The 21,553-nt window shown below is 52.2% G+C and overlaps 2 protein-coding genes and 2 long non-coding RNA genes across 12 annotated transcripts in view; 1 reads left to right on the top strand and 3 right to left on the bottom strand.

The window, feature by feature from the left end:
* Positions 1-2,197, bottom strand: part of XG (Xg glycoprotein (Xg blood group)) — a 34,236-nt gene extending 32,039 nt beyond the window's left edge. For 2 of the 6 annotated variants that reach the window (XM_053891872.1, XM_053891875.1), the window contains exon 1: positions 1,743-2,194. In XM_053891872.1, coding sequence (XP_053747847.1) covers positions 1,743-1,803 — 61 coding nt within the window. In that variant the 5' untranslated portion in view covers positions 1,804-2,194. Of the gene's footprint in view, positions 1-1,742 lie in introns of all 6 variants that reach the window. The other 4 variants (XM_053891873.1, XM_053891874.1, XM_053891871.1 and 1 more) reach the window with 4 other exon arrangements.
* Positions 2,198-6,555: 4,358 nt separating this feature from the next.
* On the top strand, positions 6,556-7,403 carry LOC128773863 (uncharacterized). Of its 2 annotated transcripts, XR_008418339.1 has the most exons (4): positions 6,572-6,680; positions 6,849-6,921; positions 7,058-7,185; positions 7,354-7,403. It is a non-coding gene; the product is annotated as an uncharacterized LOC128773863 (long non-coding RNA). The 2 variants fall into 2 exon arrangements; XR_008418340.1 differs by lacking the exon at positions 6,849-6,921 and having other exon boundaries at positions 6,556-6,652.
* A 433-nt stretch (positions 7,404-7,836) lies between these two features.
* The window catches only part of CD99 (CD99 molecule (Xg blood group)), a 32,134-nt gene continuing 18,417 nt past the window's right edge, over positions 7,837-21,553 (bottom strand). The window contains exons 3-11 of one of the 3 annotated variants that reach the window (XR_008418338.1): positions 21,383-21,427; positions 20,769-20,816; positions 20,027-20,095; positions 18,410-18,454; positions 15,869-15,925; positions 14,758-14,871; positions 11,153-11,214; positions 9,208-9,264; positions 7,837-8,306 (exon numbers count right to left, since the gene is read on the bottom strand). Coding sequence is in view for 2 of the 3 variants with exons in the window: in XM_053891876.1 (XP_053747851.1) it covers positions 8,281-8,306; positions 9,208-9,264; positions 14,758-14,871; positions 15,869-15,925; positions 18,410-18,454; positions 20,027-20,095; positions 20,769-20,816; positions 21,383-21,427 (461 nt within the window). In the remaining variant the exon portion in view is untranslated. Of the gene's footprint in view, positions 8,307-9,207; positions 9,265-9,588; positions 11,215-14,757; positions 14,872-15,868; positions 15,926-18,409; positions 18,455-20,026; positions 20,096-20,768; positions 20,817-21,382; positions 21,428-21,553 lie in introns of those variants that run through there. The other 2 variants (XM_053891876.1, XM_053891877.1) reach the window with 2 other exon arrangements.
* On the bottom strand, positions 12,587-14,751 carry LOC109256173 (uncharacterized). Its single transcript, XR_002075538.2, has 2 exons — positions 13,568-14,751; positions 12,587-13,499 (listed from the first exon to the last, which is right to left on the bottom strand). It is a non-coding gene; the product is annotated as an uncharacterized LOC109256173 (long non-coding RNA).

Below are 21,553 nucleotides of genomic sequence, written 5' to 3'. Positions count from 1 at the left end.
TCTCTGAATGGGGACCCCAGAGCCACCGCCCCCTTGTGCCACGGATCCACGGGGCTCCACCCAAGGGTAAACCAGATGGCCCGGTGCTGACTCAGGGCAGCAGGGCCCGAGCCCCACCCACACACCAAATGAGCACCTCCAGGGGCGGGCACTGGCCTCCTGCCTTTCATCCAGTTCCCTCCCAGGTCACTCGCACACCAAGCATTGAGACCCACCCCCCTGCACAGCCGGGCCGGTTGGGCCCCACCGATGGGCGCGGTGACCGCAGCCAGCCTAAATAAATGACCCACTTCTGGCTGGGCCCGCACACCCACAGATTGGCTAGATCAAAGGTACGTTGGGGGCCACGGAGAAAGACGCGCAGAAAGCAGACAGACTCTGGATGGGTTCTGGGGTGTGGCCCAGCGTGGCCGGCCTGCCTCTTTGGCACACGCCATGTTTCCAGAAGCAAAGAGAAAATGCAGGGTGCACCCGAACGCAGCCCGTGACACGGTCTGAGTGAGAGTCGGTGTATCTTTTCGCGGGAGAAGTAGGGATCTATATACCGGAAGGTGACAGACCACAGCCGTAGGGAGAACAGAAGCACATCGGGCACGTAGGCGTAGGTTTCCTTTTCGCTCAACAGACCCAAACCGCCGAGCCGACCTTGGCAAGTTTCGTTTCTGCTTCTGCTTCGGACGAGAGCCAACGCACTGATCACTGGGGGGCTCCCCCTCCGTGCCTCATTCCCCCCTCCCCCTCCGTGCCGCAGTGCTCCCATCTGCAACACGGCGATAAGAATGGGCACCATCATCGGGCTGCGTGAGACTCCGCTAGGAATAAAGTCTGGGACGTGCTTCTCCGAGGGGGGCTGTGTGTGCAGCGAGGCTTCTCTGTGCTGAACTTACAGCTCCCAAAATGACTTGTGCCCGGTCCCGCTGATAACGGAAGGGTCTCGCCCAGCGTCCTGGGCTGGGCGCCCTGGCGTCTCCCTCCACATCATGTCAGCCCCCAGACAACCGAGTCCTGGTCCCCGAACGCAGCTTGAGCAGGATACACGGGCCGCCCCAGAACAGGGACACCTGAGTCACGGCTGCAAACCCACGGCATTTCCCAGACTTATGTCCCACCCAGACTTGCCTCCTGGGAATGCCACTATGTACATGACCGAGGGGGCTGTTTCACTCCCCCGTCTCATGCGTTCAAGACAGGCCCCTACAGCCCCCAGCCCAGCCCCACCCGGACGCCCGGGCATCTGGGACACGGGACCTTGGGCGTAAACAACTCACATGACTTTTCGTGCACAACAAGAAAGGATGGCGTTTATCCAAAAGCTGGAACGCAGCGTTTTCCACAAACAGAACCAAGCCCTGGAAACGCCATGCCCCCACCAACAAGCCGTTTTTTCCAACTCTGTTTTTTACCCCAAGGCAAACGGTCAGAACAAATGCTTTGCATCAGGAACCAGGCATTTGCAGCAGGCATTCCCCCCCCCCCTTCCAGCTGGAATCATCCCGCAAAACAGGGCTGTGCTTGAAATGTGACACAGAACCAGGCAGAGAACCCCGTCAGCCCGGGGCTCCGAACCGGCCCTCTGTCCCGTGTGCCTTCTCCTAAGAACTCACTCCCGTGCGTTCCCTTCCAGCCCGGCAACTTAAAGCCACTTAACTCCCTACAAGCTCCTGGGGAAGCAGATTTGGAAACCAAGCTGACCTCCAGCCCGGCGCCCACCCGCGTCTCCCTCGGGGCAAACCGGGTCTCACCTTGGACGCACAGCACAAAGCCCAGCACCGCGACCCAGCACAGTCCCCCGCGCCTCTCCATGGCTGTCGCCAGTCGGAAGGAGCCCCCTCGGAGGCCGCAGCCCGGCGGCTCGTGAGATCCGGCCTCCCGGACCCCACCCTCGATGTGTCGACTTCCTGTCTCCCAGCTTGGAAGGCACAGAGGCGATGTTTCAAGCGGAAAGTATGAACCCAACGGCAGTCCCGCGGCCAGAAGCTAATGGGCCGCGAGCTCAGACGCCGAACCCTGCAGCCCGGAGCCCGTGAGACCCCGCAGCCCGGAGCCCGTGTGCAGCCCGGGGCCCGTGAGACCAGCAAGGGCTCGCACGCCGAGGACACACCCGCAGCCAGCCTCCCGCCCTCCGTCAGGGCTGGAAACAGGCATCGCCAGGCCTGGGAGGTTCAGCTACATCAAAGGCCTGCACCCCGGGCACTGGGAGGACGCTCCCTACACAGGGATGGTTGGATTCCAGGCTTTCTGCTTCCGGGGAGGGGGAGGGGGAGGGGGAGGGGGAGGGGGAGGGGGGGTGCATCACAGGAGCTCGCGCATTTTGTTCCACAAATACCGTGCACGCACACGGGTTCTGAGCCGGGCACCCGTGAGCTGCCGGGTGCTGGCTGAGGTTGACAGACCGGAGGGGACACAGAAAGTGAAACCAGAGGAGGGCGGTGTGGCATTGCAGGCCACGGGGACACCCACCGGGCCGCTGGGGGAGCGGGCAGGGTCTGAACGCAGAGGGGCATCCGAAGAGCCTTCGCAAGGGGGCGGCAGGCTGCAAATGACCTCTTTCCACGGGGAGAGAGGCCTCGGGAGAACCCAGCCTGTGCCTGGATCTCAGGCTTCAAAGCAGTTCTCCGGGCCCAGAACCCGGCTCTCCTGATGGGTCCTACTTTTTTTTTGTTTGTTTTTCTTTTCCTATTTTCCTGTGATTTTTTTCCCTATTTTCCCAGAATCGATAGCGTGTTTCCCCTGAGGCTGTGTGATTCTTCTGTCTCGATTAGCCACACCACCCTGCAGGCCGCCTGTCTCGGCGGGAACAACACAAAGTTACAATTTCCCAAACGCTCTGAACCCGTCTCCTAAATGGCGTGAGTGCACGGGAAAAGAAACTCATCATCATCATCATCATAAAGCCTGGTTGTGAAAGCTGTTTGTATTTCCCTCCCCCCCCCCAAAAAAAAACTGAATTTGGGCCAAAAACATGGAAAAGGGGAAATGAACCTCGATCTATTTTGCATTTTTTTTTTCCTGGCATCTAGCAATGTGTGCATGTGTGGGGAACGCCTTTTCTGTGTCCGCGGAACATCCTTATAAAACAGATGCGTTTGGGGGTGCACACAGGTGTGTGTAGAGAGGGAGGGAGACGGAGACAGAGACACAGAGATGCTTTAAGGAAATAATAAAATAAATATAAAAATAAAAAATAAAATAAAATAAAAATAAAATAAAATAAAATAAAATAAAATAATAAAACTGTATGTTCAGTCACAGAAGCCAGACTCCAGGCAAATCCATAGGCAGAAAGGAGATTGGTGGTTTCTGGGGGTTTAGGGCAGAGGGATGGGAAGTGTGCAGAGGTGCATTGTGGTTCCCCCCAAAGCACCGCCCCCAAATCATCTCGTGGAGTGGTAACTTGTAACTCTGCAGAGTGTGACCGTCTTTGCAAATAGGGTTGGTGCCTATGTAATCAGGTGTCTTCCCGTGAGGTCACCCTGGGCCCAGCTGAGACACGACCCCCATATGCCCGGTGGTCCCTATAAAAAGGGAGAAATTCGCACACAGACAGGCACACAGGGAGAAGGCCGTGTAGACACAGAGGCAGGGGCGGGACATGCCAAGGGACGCCCAGGATCGCCCGCAGCCCCCAGAAGCTGGGACACAGACACAGAACAGGCTCTCCCCTGGAGCCTCCGGGAGAACCACCCTCTGCCCCGCCTGGATGTCGGACTTGTGGTCTCCAGCACCCAGAGACAACGCGCTCCTGTGGTTTAAGCCGCCCCGTCTGTGGGGCTGTGTTACGGCCGCCCCAGGAAACCCGTACGTGATGGTTTCCTTTGGGGGTGACAAAAATATCTTGGCAGCAGACAGAGGCATCTGCAGTCCCAGTATCATGAGCACAGTGCGTGCAAGGCAGGCCCGAGCGTCTTTGCTTCCGGCGCGGGTCCTTCGCGGGAGATGACCTCCCAGCGCGACCCCATCTCAACCCGGTGAGTGTGCTTAAGGGGGGGTCATTGGAGCCTCTCTGCAAGCTGCTGCAGAAACCCCTCGATTTGGCCACTATGGGGGGGGAGGGGAGGCAGCCACCGGCAGGAAAACAGGAGGCGTGTGCACCCGTCCAATGTTACTTATGGAGCCTAAAACTCCAATGTGGCAGAATTCTCACGCGCCATAAAATAGTACACTTCTCAGAGATTTTCAAACCACCTGCGGTTATGAAAGCCATTCTCAGATGGCAGGTGGGATTTGGACGCCGGGCTGCAGGCTGGTGACGGTCACACTGTGGCGCCCTGGGAGGCACATGCTCTTCTGAACCCCCTTTTTCGGAGGCGCAGAGTGACCCACATAATGTGGCCCCACTCCCAGGACGACGCTCCCACCCCACCTGCTGGAGATCAGAGGGCACACACACAGGTACCTGCACAGACAGCAGCTGACAAGGCAGGTTCCTGTCCTCTGCACCCGAAACACCGAGAATCCACACGCATTTCCACGTTCAGGGAGCTTTTTCAGAAAGAAAAGCTTCCGCTCGCTGGAAAAAAAAAAAAAAAAAAGCAGAAATGATACAGACACCACCCTGGTGACACACGGCAACAGAACGGGAGACTGGTCACCGAGTCCAGGAAAGCTGAGAACACAGAAATATCACGGGGACATTAAAAAGCAAAACACTTCAAAAACCCTTGAGTTGACAAAAAAAAAAAAAAAGAAAAAGAAAAAAACGGGAAATGGTGACTCTCTGGAAAATAGAAATAAGAAGATATTCAGAGTCCACAGTTGAGCCGGGAGGAAATGATAGACCTGGGATATTTACAATATTCAATAAGAAAGGATGGGGAATCAGGGAAATTAAGAGTTCGACTCAAGGGGTGTCCGTGTGCAACAACCTGGAAACCCAGAGAAAGCCAATGACAAGGGCCACGAATTAAAAACACAGAAATGGCAAAGATAATCATCATCCAACCATTATTTCAGAACCGAAACAGGAGACACAGAGAGGATACAAAATCATGGGATGTAGAATTCCCCACAGACCTGGAGAATGTTGAACAAATTATAAGGAAATTCTTTGCTCAAATCTGTATGGAGGCATGTTTTCTTTTTAATGTCTATTTATTTTTGAGAGAGGCTTGAGCCCCAGGTCGGGCTCTGTGCCGACAGCTCACAGTCTGAAGCCTGCTTGGGATTCTGTGTCTCCCTCTCTCTCTGCCCCTCCTCCACTCATGCTCTATGTCTCTGTCAAAAATAAACATTAGAAAAAAAAATTTTAAGTAAGTTTTTAAAAAGCTTCACAACAAAAACAGCACTATCTTTCATATGTAAAGAGTTCCCACAAATCAATAATAGCAGGGCCAATAATGCATATAAAAACGGGCAACGGGCATTTCAAACGGGTCCCCCAGAAATGGCCGTAGAAGTGAATTTTCCATACACACATTCCCAACCTCACCTGTGTTAAGAGAACTGCAAAGTAAAAGCCTTGATTTTGTACCGTATTTTCAACTAACAGTGGCAAGGACCCATAAAGCCAGGAGGGTTTTCGGAAGATATCTGAGACATCACTGGGAATATCATGGATTGGCACAGCCTATATGGAGGACAATCAGGCACCTGTCGTCAACAATTTCACACACACAGCCTTCTAACAACGCCAACCACAGACATTTCTTTTTATGTCCGTGCGACCTTGACGTGAACCTATGATGAAACGCACCTGGTGTGAGCTTGAATCTGGAAAGATGTGCACCCACCTTCCAGGAAAAAATAAGCCTCGTGGACATCTCTCTTACACGTATACATTTATTTATGAATGAGTCACCCACAGCTCCCCTCTACTCTCCTGTAAGGAGACATTTATGCTTATAGTAGGACTGCAATGCCTGTAAAACATCAATGTTATTCACAGAGTCACAAAACGATTTTATGCACTTTTTTCTTACTGTAAAGTGGGTCTATGTGCCCAGTCTGATGCTGAAGGCTCGTTCGGGAAGAATGTGGATACCCGTGTGCTGCGTTTGTAAACCTAGGTGTTGTGTGTTAGGTAGCACTGGGACCCAGCCGTGTTGGATAACCCAGCCCTCAGCCCCCTGACAACTGGTCTACCCCAACACTTGAGATGTGTGTTAGGTCCTCTGGACTCCACACGGCCATGTTCACTTCCGCACATACCTGAGCCACGGACAAACAGAACATCAGAACTTCTGCCTTCCAGTGCGTGCAGAGCCCTACACGGGGTGGGGGTGGGGGGCAGTGTTTCTCAATGTACAAAAGTCCTTGTTTATTTCGAGGAGGAAGAGTATGCTTTCCCTTCATTTCAAGCTGTTAGGAAACATGTCAGGAGATGCCCTGCCACAAGGCAGTCTTACCCCAAAGTTAAAGGGAGCTTTCACATCAAAGCAGTTAAAACATTTTGTAAAGACATTATAGGTAACAAATTCCCAACAACGACAACAACAACAAAAACCCACATGGAAGAATGAGGAGACTATCTGATGTAGGGGAGTATCTGAATGCAGGGGAGTATCTATGAAGTATTTAATTCAGGGGAGTATGGGAAATATCTAATCAAGGGAGTATCTGGATGCAGGGGAGTATCTGAAGGCAGGGGGGTAATCTGAGTATGAAGTATCTAATGCAGGGGAGTATCTGAATATGAAGTATCTAATGCAGGGGAGTATCTGGGTGCAGGGGAGTATCTGAATGTAGGGGAGTATGTGAATATCAAGTGTGTAATGCTGGGGACTATCTGAATGCAGGGGAGTATCTGAATATGAAGCATCTGCTATGGGGGAGTATCTGATGGAGGGGAGTATTTGGATGCAGAGGGTTATCTGGATGCACGGGAGTATCTGAAAGGGGAGTATCTGAAGGCAGGGGGCTAATCTGAGTATGAAGTATCTAATGCAGGGGAGTATCTGAGTATGAAGTATCTAATGCAGGGGAGTATCTGGGTGCAGGGGAGTATCTGAATGTAGGGGAGTATGTGAATATCAAGTGTGTAATGCTGGGGACTATCTGAATGCAGGGGAGTATCTGAATATGAACCATCTGCTATAGGGGAGTATCTGATGGAGGGGAGTATCTGGATGCAGGGGAGTATCTGAAGGCAGGGGGGTAATCTGAGTATGAAGTATCTAATGCAGGGGAGTATCTGAATATGAAGTATCTAATGCAGGGGAGTATCTGGATGCAGGGGAGTATATGAATGTAGGGGAGTATCTGAATATGAAGTGTGTAATGCTGGGGACTATCTGAATGCAGGGGAGTATCTGAATATGAAGCATCTGCTATGGGGGAGTATCTGATGGAGGGGAGTATTTGGATGCAGAGGGTTATCTGGATGCACGGGAGTATCTGAAAGGGGAGTATCTGAAGGCAGGGGGCTAATCTGAGTATGAAGTATCTAATGCAGGGGAGTATCTGAATATGACATAGCTCATGCAGGGGAGTATCTGAATGCAAGGGAGTATCTGAATATGAAATATCTAATGCTGGGGAGTATCTAAATGCAGGGGAGTATCTGAATATGAAGCATCTGCTATGGGGGAGTATCTGATGGAGGGGAGTATTTGGATGCAGAGGGTTATCTGGATGCACGGGAGTATCTGAATGCAGGGGAGTATCTGAATGCAAAGAAGTATCCCCTGCAGGGGAGTATCTGAACACTGAGAAGGCCTTGTCCCCCATGTACCAAGACCAGTGGAAGGAAACGGGGAGAGAAAGAAAATCCCAAAACTGAAAGGCTACCCTTAGGTCGGTCATTTGTGTCACAGCCCCAGAAAAGGGACCCCAGCCCTACCACGGTGTCCCACAGCCTTTAGGAGTCACCCCACGGCATTGCATTTAAGGAAAAAGTACTTGGTTCCTTATTTCTTTCTTTATTAGTCTGATCTGAAAAAAAACAAAAAAACAAAACTCCTCCCAAATGAAGGAAATTCTGAGGACACTAATTGAAGGCTTGTCTCGCTGTCTCCCAGGGTCAATGGCCCAGAGCTCCCGGGATGGGGGCGGGGGTGGGGGGGACTTCAGTGGGGTCGGGATTCAAACGACTTTGTGATGCGTGGTCGGCCTTTCACAGCCCCCCGGGGGAAACCCCTAGCGGCCACGGATAAGCTGACCACGCGTCCCCTCCGAATGAACACGGGGTGTCAGTGACGTTCCTCTACCCAGCATGGTGCAAACAGGCAAAAACACATGTCAAGCGGTACATGACAGACAGTCTGAACGTGAGCACAGGCGTGGGCAGGTCGGGGCTGGATCCTGCTGGAAACACGGGGGCCGCGTTCGACGGCTGCATAGCTTTTATTTCTCCAGAAGGGTCCACTGAACTGCAAACAGACCAAAAAGAAAAGACTTTGCAAGCCGGGCCCGGTCGCCCGTGACTCTCGGCTTCCTAAAACCCCCAGAAGCAGGTGCCTCCGGGACTAGAGGCTACACGTGACCTCCAAATGCACCATCAACGGCAAAGTCTGACCCTGATCTGCTTCGGAAAGAAATTTCAAGAAATTTCACAGAACAATCAAGTGTAGCAAAAAAAAAAAAAAAAAAAAGCTACAAAAAAAAAAAAAAAAAACCATAAAAAAACACACAACAAGCCTTCCAGAAAAGTAGCACTTCAATATCTTAAATTTGGGGCGCCAGGGGGGCTCAGTCGGTTGAGCGGCCGACTTCGGCTCAGGTCCTGATCTCACGGTCCGTGAGTTCGAGCCCCGCGTCGGGCTCTGTGCTGAAAACTCAGAGCCTGGAGCCTGTTTCGGATTCCGTGTCCCCCTCTCTCTCTGCCCCTCCCTTGCTGTCTCTCTCTCTCTCTCTGTCTCAAAAATAAATAAGTATTTGAACAATTAAAAGAACCCGTCCCCTTGACCTCATTCTGCACCAGGTGGAGACAACTGTTTAGAAGGAACTGGAACAAACCACGCGTCTCCGAAAAGGAACCTTTAACCCTTTGCTGCGCATCAGGGGGCTGAGTTCCCGGCTCCTTATGCACCGCGGGGAAAGCATCCTAACGGGCATTGAAAGAGCGTCTGAGGCCAAAGTGGGTGCCCTCTGAAGCCTGGATCCCAGCCCGGTTTATCCCGCGTCCCGGAACCAACGCCCTGGCAAGCATGGGGGCGTAAAGGTCCACATCCCACGTCCTGCATTGTCCCGGGACAACCGGGGGACGCACGGCGGAGGCAGGGGGCCGGGGCCGGGTGGACAGGACAGAAGACAGAAAGGCCTTGTGCTCACCGGGTTGGTCCGAGTTGGTGCTCTGCTGGTTTTTGGAGCTCACGTCACCTTGGTCGGCTGAAAGGAAGCAGAAAAGATGCCCCGGGGGGTGAATCCAGAGAAGGCCCCTTGGTATCCGTGAGGCTGAATCAGCCCCCCAGCGTCCCGCCTGCCCCCCAGCACCACAGGGAGCAGGAAAGATGCAAACACAGCCCCATCCACAGGGTGGGGTGGGGGGTCCCCTCGGCTTGCGCTTGGGTCTCCTTGTCATGTTCTTGTCACTTTCCAAATTTCTGCTGCTAGGCACGAAAGCAGACTCGACCTGCCCCCAGACACCCCGCCCCCCAAAACCCCACCGCGGATACTCGGCCCGAATCGACAGAATTCAAGACAAGTCCCAGCTTCGCGTACAAAAAGCGTTTATTTCCCGACGGTGGCCTCGCTCAGGAGCGCAAGGGGCACGTTTTCGGCGACAGGGGGGCCTCAACACCCACGGCAGGTCGCAGACGAACCGCTCACGCTGGGGGAGGGGGGGGGGGTGTGCCTGGAAAACGCCCACAAGGCACAGTGAGGACTCCTAGCGGGAACGTCCACGTGGGGCGAACGTTGTCGGCGACACGTAACAGGGCGTCTGAGGCTCGGGCGCGTGTGGTCACGGGATGCCAGCTTTGCAGGACGTTCCGAAGGCCTCGCGGTCGGGGGGTGCGTGGGCTGGACGCCGTGTGGCACAGGGCGGGGTCTGCGGTCTTGGGAGCAGGGGTGCGTCCTGACCCCCAGCATCCGCACGCACAAGGCGGGGGGGAGGGGGGGAGCAGGAAGCCAGGCCCCGTGGGTGGGTGGGTGGTGTTGGCTGTGATTCAGCCGGGACTTTGTCACACCCGGCTGGGCGGAGCCGCGGGACAAAACCCCAAAGCCCCGGGGCGGTTCTCCCAGATCCAGCTCTAGCCTCTTGCAAAACCCCCGGGGGTCAGTGTGGCCCGAGGCGAGGCCAACCCTGGGCAGGGAGGCCCAGGCCTTGCGGGCAGGGACGCACGGCCACATTCCCCGTCTCCAGGGGGACGCATACCTACCCTGGAAACACGGGGCACCTGTCCCCGGGCCCCCCATGCTGCAGGCCCCTGAGGGGACCCCGGATTGCACACAGGCACTGTTCATCGTCACCTCCAGGACGTTAAGGGACCACGTGTCCCCGTGTAAGCCGTTAGAGACACTGCAGCTTTGGGGCAGGCTGGAGGGGGGGGGTCCCCAAGCCCGAGGACTATTTCTATCACACACACCGAGCACTCAGAACCCCGATCGAGGCTCTGGGGGAGCACTCAGGAGCACGGCCCAGCAGCGCCTGATTGTAGGTCCCACTGAGGGCTTTGCTCTTGGGGCCACACAGACCCTCCACTCAGACTGTCGGCCGACTGACTCCGCGATTGTAACGTCCTGGGGTTTTTAGGGAAAGGGGGGGACATTCACCCGTTTTACGAAGCCTGGTGAGAGAGACAGCTGGAAACTGCTTCCTCGGACACAGAGTGGGGGCAATGCGCCAGAAAACCCCACAAGCCGCAAAATCAGAGATGCCAAGTTGCACGGGGACGTAGAAACCCGGTGACCCGGGCCGGCCGTGTCTGGGGACCCTCCAGGGACCGCGGGGACAGCTCCCTGCCCTCCTGCCCGGTTGGCTAGCAAACAGGAACTCGACGGTCAGGAACGTGGTGATGTTGTACGGCCGACCCCTCAACCCCTCGCCACTCTTCCCTGGCAGTGAATTCAAGCTTAAAAGAAAATCTGCGCCTTCTTCCGCACGTCGTGAGGCTACCTACGCGTGGGACCTAAGACAACATTATGAGCCTCCGTGCCATCTGGAAGGCAGGAAACACACACCCCGGCCGGGGACGACCCCCTCACCGCGGCGACCGACTAGGCATACGGACAGGGGCAAGTGCTCGGCTCTGAGGCTTAGCGGACAAACACTGACCACACGGGAACGTCTTCGGGCCTGCACGGGGCGTTCTGTGCGTGCCTACATCCTCGGCTGGTCTGAAACGAAAGGTCGGGAAAGGAAAGAAAAAAACAAAAAACAAAAAACAAAAAATAAAATAAAAACAGCAAAGGTAAACTTTGCAGAGGTCTGAGGCGGGTCCAGCAAAGCCCCCGAAAGCAGCCGCCAGCTCGGACAAAGACACTGTTGGGGCTCAGAAGTATACAGCAGGCTTTCGAGACTTTTTTTTCTTTTTCGCAGCAATGATTAGACACCAAAGTGCAACAGGAAGCCGAATCCGAAACGAAACCAACATCAAGGAGGAGAGGGGGGCAGGAGTGGGGAGACAAGCAGGGAGGGAGGGAAAGACAGGGGAGGGACGCCCCAGCTGCGCACTCCAGCAACGCCTCAAGCATCTGCTACTAAGATGCTGAAGTGGGACCGACCACGGGCCCACGTCCAAAACGGCTCTCAACAGCCCAGTGTGCACCATTTGTTAGAAAAACACACTCAACCCTTAGGAACATGTCCAAATCATTAGGACCAAAGGACACATCTACCAAATTTGGTCAGACATGGATACTTTTCTGGGCGTCAGCTCGGAACGTGATACCAAAAAACATTTAAATAAATTGCTATCGGGGCGCCTGGGGGGCTGATTCGGTCAAGCATCCAACTTCGGCTCAGGTCATGATCTCACAGTTCCTGAGTTGGAGCCCCATGTTGGGCTCTGTGCTGACAGCTCAGAGCCTGGAGTCTGCTTCTGATTTGGTGTCTCCCTCACTCTCTCTCTGCCCCTCCCTTGTTCATGTTCCATCTGTGTCTCTCTCAAAAATAAACATTAAAATTTTTTTTAATAAATTCGTATCAAGACAGCTAGCATGTGATTGACACACCTCCACGCTGAGAGAAAACTTCAGTTGGCACCCACTTGTTCAACACTGACCTGCATGCCGATTCAAGAGACACGACAAACTCCAATGCAATAACAAAGTCCTGGAAAATCACATTCTTTACAAACAGCCCCAAACCATGGCATCTCTTCAACCACTGGGACGCACTGGGGCCACATCCTCCTTGCAAAATGTCCAAGCCCACAGTGACATCTGGGTATGCGCTTCTTTAAACAACTATCCCGGCAACAAAACCTATAAATGACCCCGCACAGACCTCCGGAGGGTCTAGGGACTTGTGTGCCCGATGGTGAGACCAACACAGAACTTGATCCCATAACACAGGTCGAAACACCAAAATGTCTATTCACACACTCAGAAAAAATACTCTTCTGCATTAACGTCTTGCAGTTTATAGAAAAATAGAACCTAATTTTCTTTGTCATAACACTGGACATTTTATGGCTACAGACAAAAATGCCTAACAACTGAAACCAGAACCCCCAGCTTCCTTTCCTTGTTATGTTTTGCCTCTTCCTTTGCTCTTTTTTTTTTTTACTTTTTCTTTGTACATCTACATCAGCTAAGATCATGAACCCCATAAAAACCACAAAACAAATAAAGATTGTGAAGTCACCCGCAATCTAATTTGGCTCATGCAGAGTGGAAGACTGGATGACATTCTGGGGAAATGAATTTAGCTAGGTCCTCGCTCCCATACGTTGAGTCACGGACTGCCCTCAGCCCATTCTTCAGGAAAGGCAGCTTTTATTTTTGAAAATTGTAAATTCAACTATTCCTACCTGGGGAGATTTTGATTTTCATGCCATGCAATGACCAGAATGTTCCAAGAACCAGGAATGAGGTGCGGAGAGAATGGAGAACAGTTAGTTTTCCAAGGTCCTGATCCCATTCCAAATATTGGACAACGTCATCTCCATGAGGACTCCTGAGTACTTGCCCAAGTCCCTGTGCTTTGGCATATGGATGTCAAATAGCACCACAGCACCCAAGGGAGGACACGTCCCTTGCTAAGACAAGGTGACAGAAGTGCTTTGTGACACCAGAATCTGATGGGATTTGGAAACCCAGTTTGGATTTGAAGATCACCTACAGATTTTCAGGAAATCGTTGTGCCTGCACTTCCTGTGCATTCTTCCCTAGCAGGGTGCCTTCCTCCTCTCCTGGCTGAGCGTCATACTCTGAGCTGAGTGTCTTCATACAGTGTGACAGAAATGAAGTTGAAACAGAAACAGAGATGCACTTCTCCTTAATCCCCAACTATTTAGCCTCTCTGCTATTTCTAGGAGAAGCAACAGGTGTTTTCATTGGTTTCCCCTCTCTCGTTCCTCGTTGCATGTCTTCCAAGAGCATTTTCTTGACCTTGGCCATCCTTCCATTTGGGCACATCCTTAACCTTGGCCAGCGGTCCACTTGGGCACGTCCTTGACCTTGGCCAGCGGTCCACTTGGGCATGTCCTTGACCTTGGCCATCCGTCCATTTGGCCACGTCCTTGACCTTGACCAGCAGTTCACTTGGGCACATCTTTGACCTTGGTCACCTGTCCATTTGGGCATCCTGGACATTCAACATTCAGGCAACCGGGCACAGTGACCTGAGCACCCCTGATGGAAGTCACCCAGTCATATGTGGTAAATAGACATAATCAGGCACTCTTAGCCTTCACTGCAAGAAGACAGTAAGGGTGCTGTTGGGGACTTTCAATTTCAGGCTATATATAAATTGAGTTTGTGAATCTAAAAATCTGGAATGGTGGGAGATTAAGGGTAGACTCCCACCCTATAGTCTAACTGTGTGTCACCATCTAATGACATCTTTTGTGAAGTTCCCCAGAGTCCTTAGGCAGTGGTCCTTGAAGATGGAAGGCAACAGCTAAGAATGAATATGTAATTGAAGCCAGCAGTAGGTCGGGAGTTCAGACATCATGAGGCTCCTCCAAGGAGGAGTAGCATCCACATTCCATGGGACCTTTGAAACCACATCAGAGCCTACCCGTCATTATTCTTGCAAGAGGGAAAGCAAGTGACCTGGGCAGAGTGACCCAGAGATGCATGAACGTGAGCTACATTCAAAACAGAAGTTACTGACGCCACAGCAAATCCTATGTAATTCAGGGACTCTTGCATATATGGTCCCAAAACACCCAACAGTGCAATTCCAATCCCCATGTCAGTAAGTGAGGCACTGTCTACTGTCACCTATAAATTTTATATCCCATCCAAGAACCCTCTCAACTACCTGTTGGTACGGGATTGTACCAGAAAAGGAATCAGTTGCCCTGTGTTTCGATTTTAATTCCCTTGGGTGGAGAAAACAATATGGCGGCCCCCCAGCCATCGCTCTTGTCCAAAGGATGATGAGGTGGCCGTGATCGTAAGTAACGACGAACAAATGTTTCTAAGCCCTAACATTTCTTCAACCAACCCGTCAAGACTTTGACACACAGCCTTACGAATCCTCACAAAAGGCCCTTGGCGTGCAGATGACCACCTCCCCATTTCACAGACGGAAAACCCAAAACGACAGGGGTGGTTAGTGACTTCCAAATTTACAGCGATTTCCTGAACTATCAGCAGCCTTGCACATGTCTCATGCCAACCAGACTTCTGGTTTGTTTTAGTTTTAAGAAAGCACAGATTTCCAGTTAGTAAGGCGCAAAAGAAAGGAAGCTATTGCGAAAACCTTACCGTTTTCTTTGAAGCACAATTTTTTCTTCTGGTAGGCGATAAAGCTAGAAATTGCCCCAGCCACGGCCACCACGACGGCCCCCACGATGCCAGGGACCACCCCAGGGGAGTCAGCTGTGGGAAGAAGCACAAGGCACCGTTACTGGGGACCCCGTGACCACAGGGTGACCGTGGAGGAAACCCCACTCCTGAGCCTTGCCCAACTCCCACCTCCAATCCATGTGGATGACACGAAGGGCCAGCCACACTGCTCCCGAAACTCCCATTGGGAATTGGAATCTGTTTGACTACGGGCACCATTTTGGATGGGACACCCTGACTCCTCTCCTGCCCTAAACTAAGGCCAGTGCTCGGGTCCCAACAGTTCAACGTGGAAACTCTCGGGGGGGCAACACGGGCCGACCGTGCGTGGTGCCCCTCTGGGACCAGTCTGAGGTCATGTGGCATCACCGTCTCCACGCATTTTCTGGAAATCAAAGCCGCTGAACCCCTCTGTATGTTCCGTCTGATTTGCCAGGACGGTGTTCCTGTTCATTCCCAGAGTGGGCGTTGGGACATCCATTGTCTGCTGCCCTTGCACATGGGCGTTCCTGGTTCTCGGGATTTCAGACTCAGCGGGGACTCGTCCCCCTCGGCTCTGCTGGTTGTCAGTCCTTTGCACTGGGACTGAACCACCCCAACGCCTCTCCTGAGCCCCCGGCTTGCAGAAGGCAGCCTCCCCAGTCATGTGGGGCGATTCCTTAGAATCAATCTCTTCCTGTGTATCTGTACCCATATCTGTAGATAGATGGATCCCAACGGTTCTGTTCCTCTGAGGAACCCGGGGCAAGACCGCTGGCATTCCTTCTTAGGGCACTCTGGGAAAACGAACTTAAAATGCAGGTCACGTCGGCACCCCTGGGCTGTGTCCCTGAAGGGCGGTCAGCCAGCTTTTCAGCTGAGCGCTTGGGGCGTGTGTGGCTCGGACCAACCACCAGCTTCGGTGCCCCGTGTGCCGGCATCTTTAGGATGACACAGCCAGCACGACAGGTGTGGTCTTGAGCAGCCCATTCTGCTGTCTCTCAACAGCGTGTGTGAGAAACTCCAGGCATCAGAAACCAGGGATACCTACCCTGCTCCTCCCCATCAGGCCTCGGGCCTCCACCGCCGGGGCCATCGCCACCGCCCCCTGAAACGGAGAAACAGGCTGGCAGATGAGTTGCGTCAGGCAGATTTTTGGTAAAGACAAACTCCCACTGAGGATCAACTCCCGGGACCTCGAGCTGCGAAGGGAACTTGGGAATGACCTTGCAGAGACAAGGCCGGGCACACCTGTCCTTTCCCGTTGTTGAGCGGGGACGTCCCCGCTTGGCTAAAGGGAACTTCGGGCTTACCCCCATGCACCTGACTGAGACCACCGCTCCCATGGTGGACTCCAGGAGACCTAGTGAGTCCTGGCTGCCTCAGGCCTCTGGCCCCTCTCGCTGGGCTCAGCAAGGATCCCAGCCAGGGCCTCAGAGCCCACCTGAGACCCAGCCCCTGGCTACGAGGAGATCAAAGGCACATCCCTGTTGACTCCCGGATACGTACAGGGGACCCTTGAACAACGAAAGGGGATTAGCAGCGTCTGCTCCCTGTGTGGTTGAAAATCCGTGTACGTGGGGCTCCTGGGGGGCTCAGTCGGTTAAGCATCTGACTCTCGATGGCAGCTCAAGTCATGATCTCATGAGACTGAGTCCTGAGTTGGGCTCTGTGCTGACGGCATGGAGCCTGCTTGGGATTCTCTCTCTCTCTCCCTCTCTTTCTGCCCCTCCCCTGTTCAAACCCCTGCCCCCGTCTCTCTCTGTCTCAAAATGGGTGGAAAACTAAAGAAAGAGAGAAAGAAAGAAAGAAAGAAAGAGAAGGAAAGAAAGAAAGGAAGAAAAAAAGGAAGAAAGAAAGAGAAAGAAAGACAGAAAGAAGGAAAGAAAGAAAGAAAGGAAGAAAGAAAGAAAGGAAGGAAGAAAGGAAGAAAGAGAAAGAAAGAAAGAAAGAAAGAGAGGAAGGAAGAAAGAAAGAAGAAGAAAGAAAGAAAGAAAGAAAGAAAGAAAGGGGAAGAAAGAAAGAAAGAAGGAAAAGAGAAGGAAAGAAAGGAAGAAAGGAAGAAAGAGAAAGAAGGAAAGAAAGAAGAAGGAAAGAAAGAAAGAAACAAAGAAAGAAAGAAAGAAAGAAGGAAGGAAAGAAAGAAGAAGAAGAAAGAAGAAAGAAAGAAAGAAGGAAAGAAAGAAAGAAACAAAGAAAGGAAGAAAGAAGGAAAGAAAGGAAGGAAGGAAGGAAGGAAGGAAGAAGGAAAGAAAGAAAGAAAGGACGAAAGAAAGAGAAAGAAAAAGAAGGAAAGAAAGAAACAAAGAAAGGAAGAAAGAAAGAAAGGAAGAAAGAAAGGAAGAAAGAAGGAAAGAAAGGAAGAAAGAGAAAGAAGGAAAGAAAGAAAGAAGGAAAGAAAGGAAGAAAGAAAGAAAGAAAGAAAGAAAGAAAGAAAGAAACAAAGAAAGGAAGAAAGAAGGAAAGAAAGGAAGGAAGGAAGGAAGAAGGAAAGAAAGAAAGAAAGGACGAAAGAAAGAGAAAGAAAAAGAAGGAAAGAAACAAAGAAAGGAAGGAAGAAAGAAAGGAAGAAAGAAGGAAAGAAAGAAGGAAAGAAAAAATTGGTGTACAATTTTCGATTTCCCAAAAACTTAACTACGAATACCCTACTGTTGACAGGAAGGTTTACCGAACACATAAACAGTCGACACGGTATTCTTAGAATAAAGGGAGCAAGGGAAAACAAAATGTAATTCAGAAAGTCGTCAGAAAGAAAATGCATTTGCGGGACCGTGCCGTATTTACTGAAATAAGGGCACGTGTAAGTGGACCCGTGGAGACAAACCCGTGTTGTTCAACGGTCAAGAATATGTTAAGACAAAGTACGTGTAAATTCATATGTAAATATACGTAAATATACCCAACATGTAAATACACATAAATGTAAGGTAAATGATAACAAACACACATAAATATATTCTACTTACTATAAACACATATATTACTATACTTACTTTATATTACCATTTTTACTCATTTATGTAATATGTAGTATATTTAAGGACTGTTTTGGACCCTATTCCAACCGAAGATTTTAAAGCAAGAGGTAGAGGGGCCCCTGGGTGGCTCAGTCGGTTAAGCATCCGACTTCGGCTCAGGTCACCATCTTACGGTTTGTGAGTCGGAGGCCCGCGTCAGGTGAGCGCGAGCCCGGCTTCGGGATTCACTCTCTGCCCCCTGTGAGATTCTCTGTGTCTCTGCCTCTCTGCCCCTCGCTCACTCACGCTGTCTCTCTCAAAAGAAGAAAAAGTGGGGCGCCTGGGTGGCTCAGACCTTACTTCATCCGCAGCACCAAATAGTCACCGACAAAACAGGTGATTGGTGCATCCAGGAAACGTCAAGAAGGGCCTGTCTGGCCGGCTTCCAGCCCGTGCATACGGCGGGTAGCTGCCTGCGGTCAACACAGCTCCTGGGGACCAGCCCCCGTGGAGCACGTCTTACGGTCCACAGCCTTGATGCATCTGCATCACTGAGCGCTAAGAGCCTAGACCCCGCCGTGATTCTGCACAACAGGTGGGTGACAGGGAGGAAAGAGAAGAAGTCATCGTTCTACCTGCATCTGAGGCTCCATCGAGGAGATCGGAATCTGAGAAGCCACCTAGGAGAGAAAAACACAAGTGTTATGTGCTATCCTGGGACTGTCAGGAGGGTCTCGATGTCTCGGAACAAAAGAAAACACCATCAGGATCAAAAGCAGAGCAGGGACAGGCGCAATCCAACAGGGAGTATACTTTCTGGAAGAAATGTCTCCAGTATGCAATGACAATTTAATTCCCAATTCTATTTTAAGCTCCTGAAGTTAGCCTCACCAAAAACTCTGCTACAGAGCCTGAAAAAGACTCCAAAAAAACAAAAAACAGAAAAAGGAAAACATATAGCAATCTTTTGGATGAATATGCATGAAATGATCCCAAAGGAACCTCAGTAATAGCCCTACCTGTTCACTCCCCCCGTTACTGGTGACACATTTTGTTCACCTCTCGACTCTGGACTCGGCCACGAGACTCAGAGGTTAAGTTGTCAAAATGGAAGCCAAGCCAGTAGTTTAAAGTAGCCTCCGTTGGGCCGGGTGGTCTTGCCCATTGAGAGGGGCTCACCGAAGCTCGTGGCACAGTGACCTCAGTCATCCAGACAAGCCAACCCAGAGGACCCACCCACTGACCACAGACACAGGACAGCCAAGCCCCGCCCAGACTCAAGCCCCGCCCAGCCAAGCCCCGCCCAGACTCAAGCCCCGCCCAGCCCAGCCCCGCCCAGACTCACGAGACAGAACGATTAAAAAAATTTTCGGCCACATTGGGTTTGGGGATCCTTTGTTAAGGGTCAATAGCTAGCTGATACACATCAAATTTAATGCATCAGTTTCACGAAACCTATCATGATGAAATACGGGTCATTCCACAAAGCCACATACTTTGTAGGAGGACATCCTTCAGCGTACGACGTGAGACTCATGGGTTAAAAGAAAAAAATATATATATGACCACATGCATTGACAAGCACATGGCCCTGATAAAACTGAATATGTCCTGGGCTTTCTACCCAAGGCAAAATGATTCCAATACAAGAGAAAGGAAAGAGAAAATATAAGTATAAAAACATAAATATATACACGCGATCAAGAAACCATTTGCCAGTAATATGATAGTCTTTTCATAAAAGCTAAAAAACAAAGGCAAAATTATTAACAGGTAATAGGATTCTTCATTAAGTGGCTAGTGAGGAGCGATGTACAAAATTCATTTCTGGGTTACAGAAATGAGCCCCAAAATAGCGGAGATTAAATGTGTCTACAGAGGGGCACCTGGGGGGCTCAGTCGGTTGAGCATGTGACTCGGGCTCAGGTCATGATCTCATGGTCCATGAGTGCGAGCCCTGCATTGGGCTCTGTGCTGACCGCTCGGAGCCTGGAGCCAGCTTCGGATTCTGTGTTCCCCTCTCTCTCTCTCTGCCCCTCCCCTGCTCACACTGTCTGTCTCAAAAATAAATAAACATTAAGAAAAAGCAAACATCTTTTCGAAAGCTGCTTTCCACTCCTGGAAACCCCACAGGACTTTGCCCCGCGGAGCCCACGTGGTGCCCAGGCCACCGTGAAATGAGCGCCTCTCTGAAAGGGAGCCCACTATCCTCTGAGAAACGCCCAGCGGCCCTGAAGGGGAGGGAGTCTTACCGGAAGATCCAGGCTGCTTGGGGTCTGGGTTAGGCTTCGGTTTGGGTGGTTTAGGCGGTACTGGGTCATCTGTTTGTAAAAGATAAGCGTTGCATTTATGAGCACTTTGCAGTCAGCAAACACACACACACACACACACACACACACACACACACACACACGAAAAAAAAGAAAACCAAGGAAAAGGCATCAGTTCACCTCCGCCTGGTTTCCCAAACAGCTACAAATTAGAGTGTGCCCTTTCTCAGGGTGGGGACCCCGGGACACAGTCCCCTGCCCATTTCTTTCCCAGTGTCAGTACTCACCCTCAAGAGAACTGGGCCCTTCCCACGCTTCTGTAAGTTTCCGACAGAAACCGAAGCAGATGTCTGGACCGGCTGCGGAATTCGCAGGACCCAGCCCAAAGGAAAACGCGGGGCCCACGGTTCAAACTGGACTGAGCATTTCAATATGGCGGCCACAAGCCAGGCTGGGCTCTTGGTGAGTGTGTGCACGGGTCCCATGCCTGAGCTCACACCGTCACCCCAAAGACGGTGAGCCCCGTTGAAGAATAAACGCCAGGTCCACACAGGGGCAAACCACACACCCAACAGCAATGGCCAACAAGGACAGGCCGTCGCCTGCGTTTTGGGGGGTGACAGCCATCGCTTGCTTCCGAGAGACGACGCTCGTGGGAATGATACTCATGCGGCGATCGGAAGGACCGTCAGCCACACGGGAGACTTCCGAAAACCATACTTACGGCTTCCTCCCCCGCCGAGGGCGTCTTCCAAGTTCAAGTCCCAACTGTCTGCAAGGGAAACGTGTCATCAGCCCCGAGGCTCCGGGGAGGAATTCAGACCCCTACACAGACAGAGAAGACCCTGCTTCCCCAGCTCCCTAAACGCTTTTCCTGGCCCCAGTCTCACCAAGGTCAGAACGTCAGAGCCGCATTCCTGACCCGTCACATGAAAAGAGCCACGGGCGAACCCAAGTCCCCCAAGAGTGGCCACAGCCTCGGGGGAGGCAAGGCTCGGAGCGCTGGGGACAGACATGTGACACCGTGTGTGGGCGGCCGTGCACCTGCGATGGGCGTCTCCGGGCCCAGACGTGCGGGACCACCCGACGGGAGCCTCCCTGATGACCCAGGTGGCCTGCGTGTTCCGAACCCTTTCCGAGCTGCAGCTACGTCTAGGGGTTGCAACGCTCTCTGGTCCCACACCCTTTGGCAGCTGGTAACCCACAAGGACGTCAGCCCTGGTTTCTGCAGAGAAACCACGGGGCCCACGGGGTTCACCAGCAGCTCTGGGGGCCAACGGGGGGGGGGGGGGACGGCGGGGATCTGTCCCGTGCCCGCCAGGGACGTCCGCCTCTTACCTGTGCCGGGCTTCTTGGGGGGCGCTGTGGGTTTCTTGTTACTGTCTAAAGAGAAAAGACAGTCTGTGAGCGAGACTGCTCGGGAGCTCTGAGCCCGCTGAGGACCCGCCATTAACAGGTGTCGAGCAAGGTTTTCACTGAGACCAAGAGCATGTATACGGTGTATACGAA

The sequence above is a fragment of the Panthera pardus genome, unplaced genomic scaffold, assembly GCF_024362965.1.
Source record: "Panthera pardus isolate Hobbes unplaced genomic scaffold, ASM2436296v1 HiC_scaffold_27, whole genome shotgun sequence".
NCBI classification, from domain to species: domain Eukaryota; kingdom Metazoa; phylum Chordata; class Mammalia; order Carnivora; family Felidae; genus Panthera; species Panthera pardus.
Note: the sequence above shows the minus strand (reverse complement) of the source record. Positions and strands in the feature narration are given on the sequence as shown.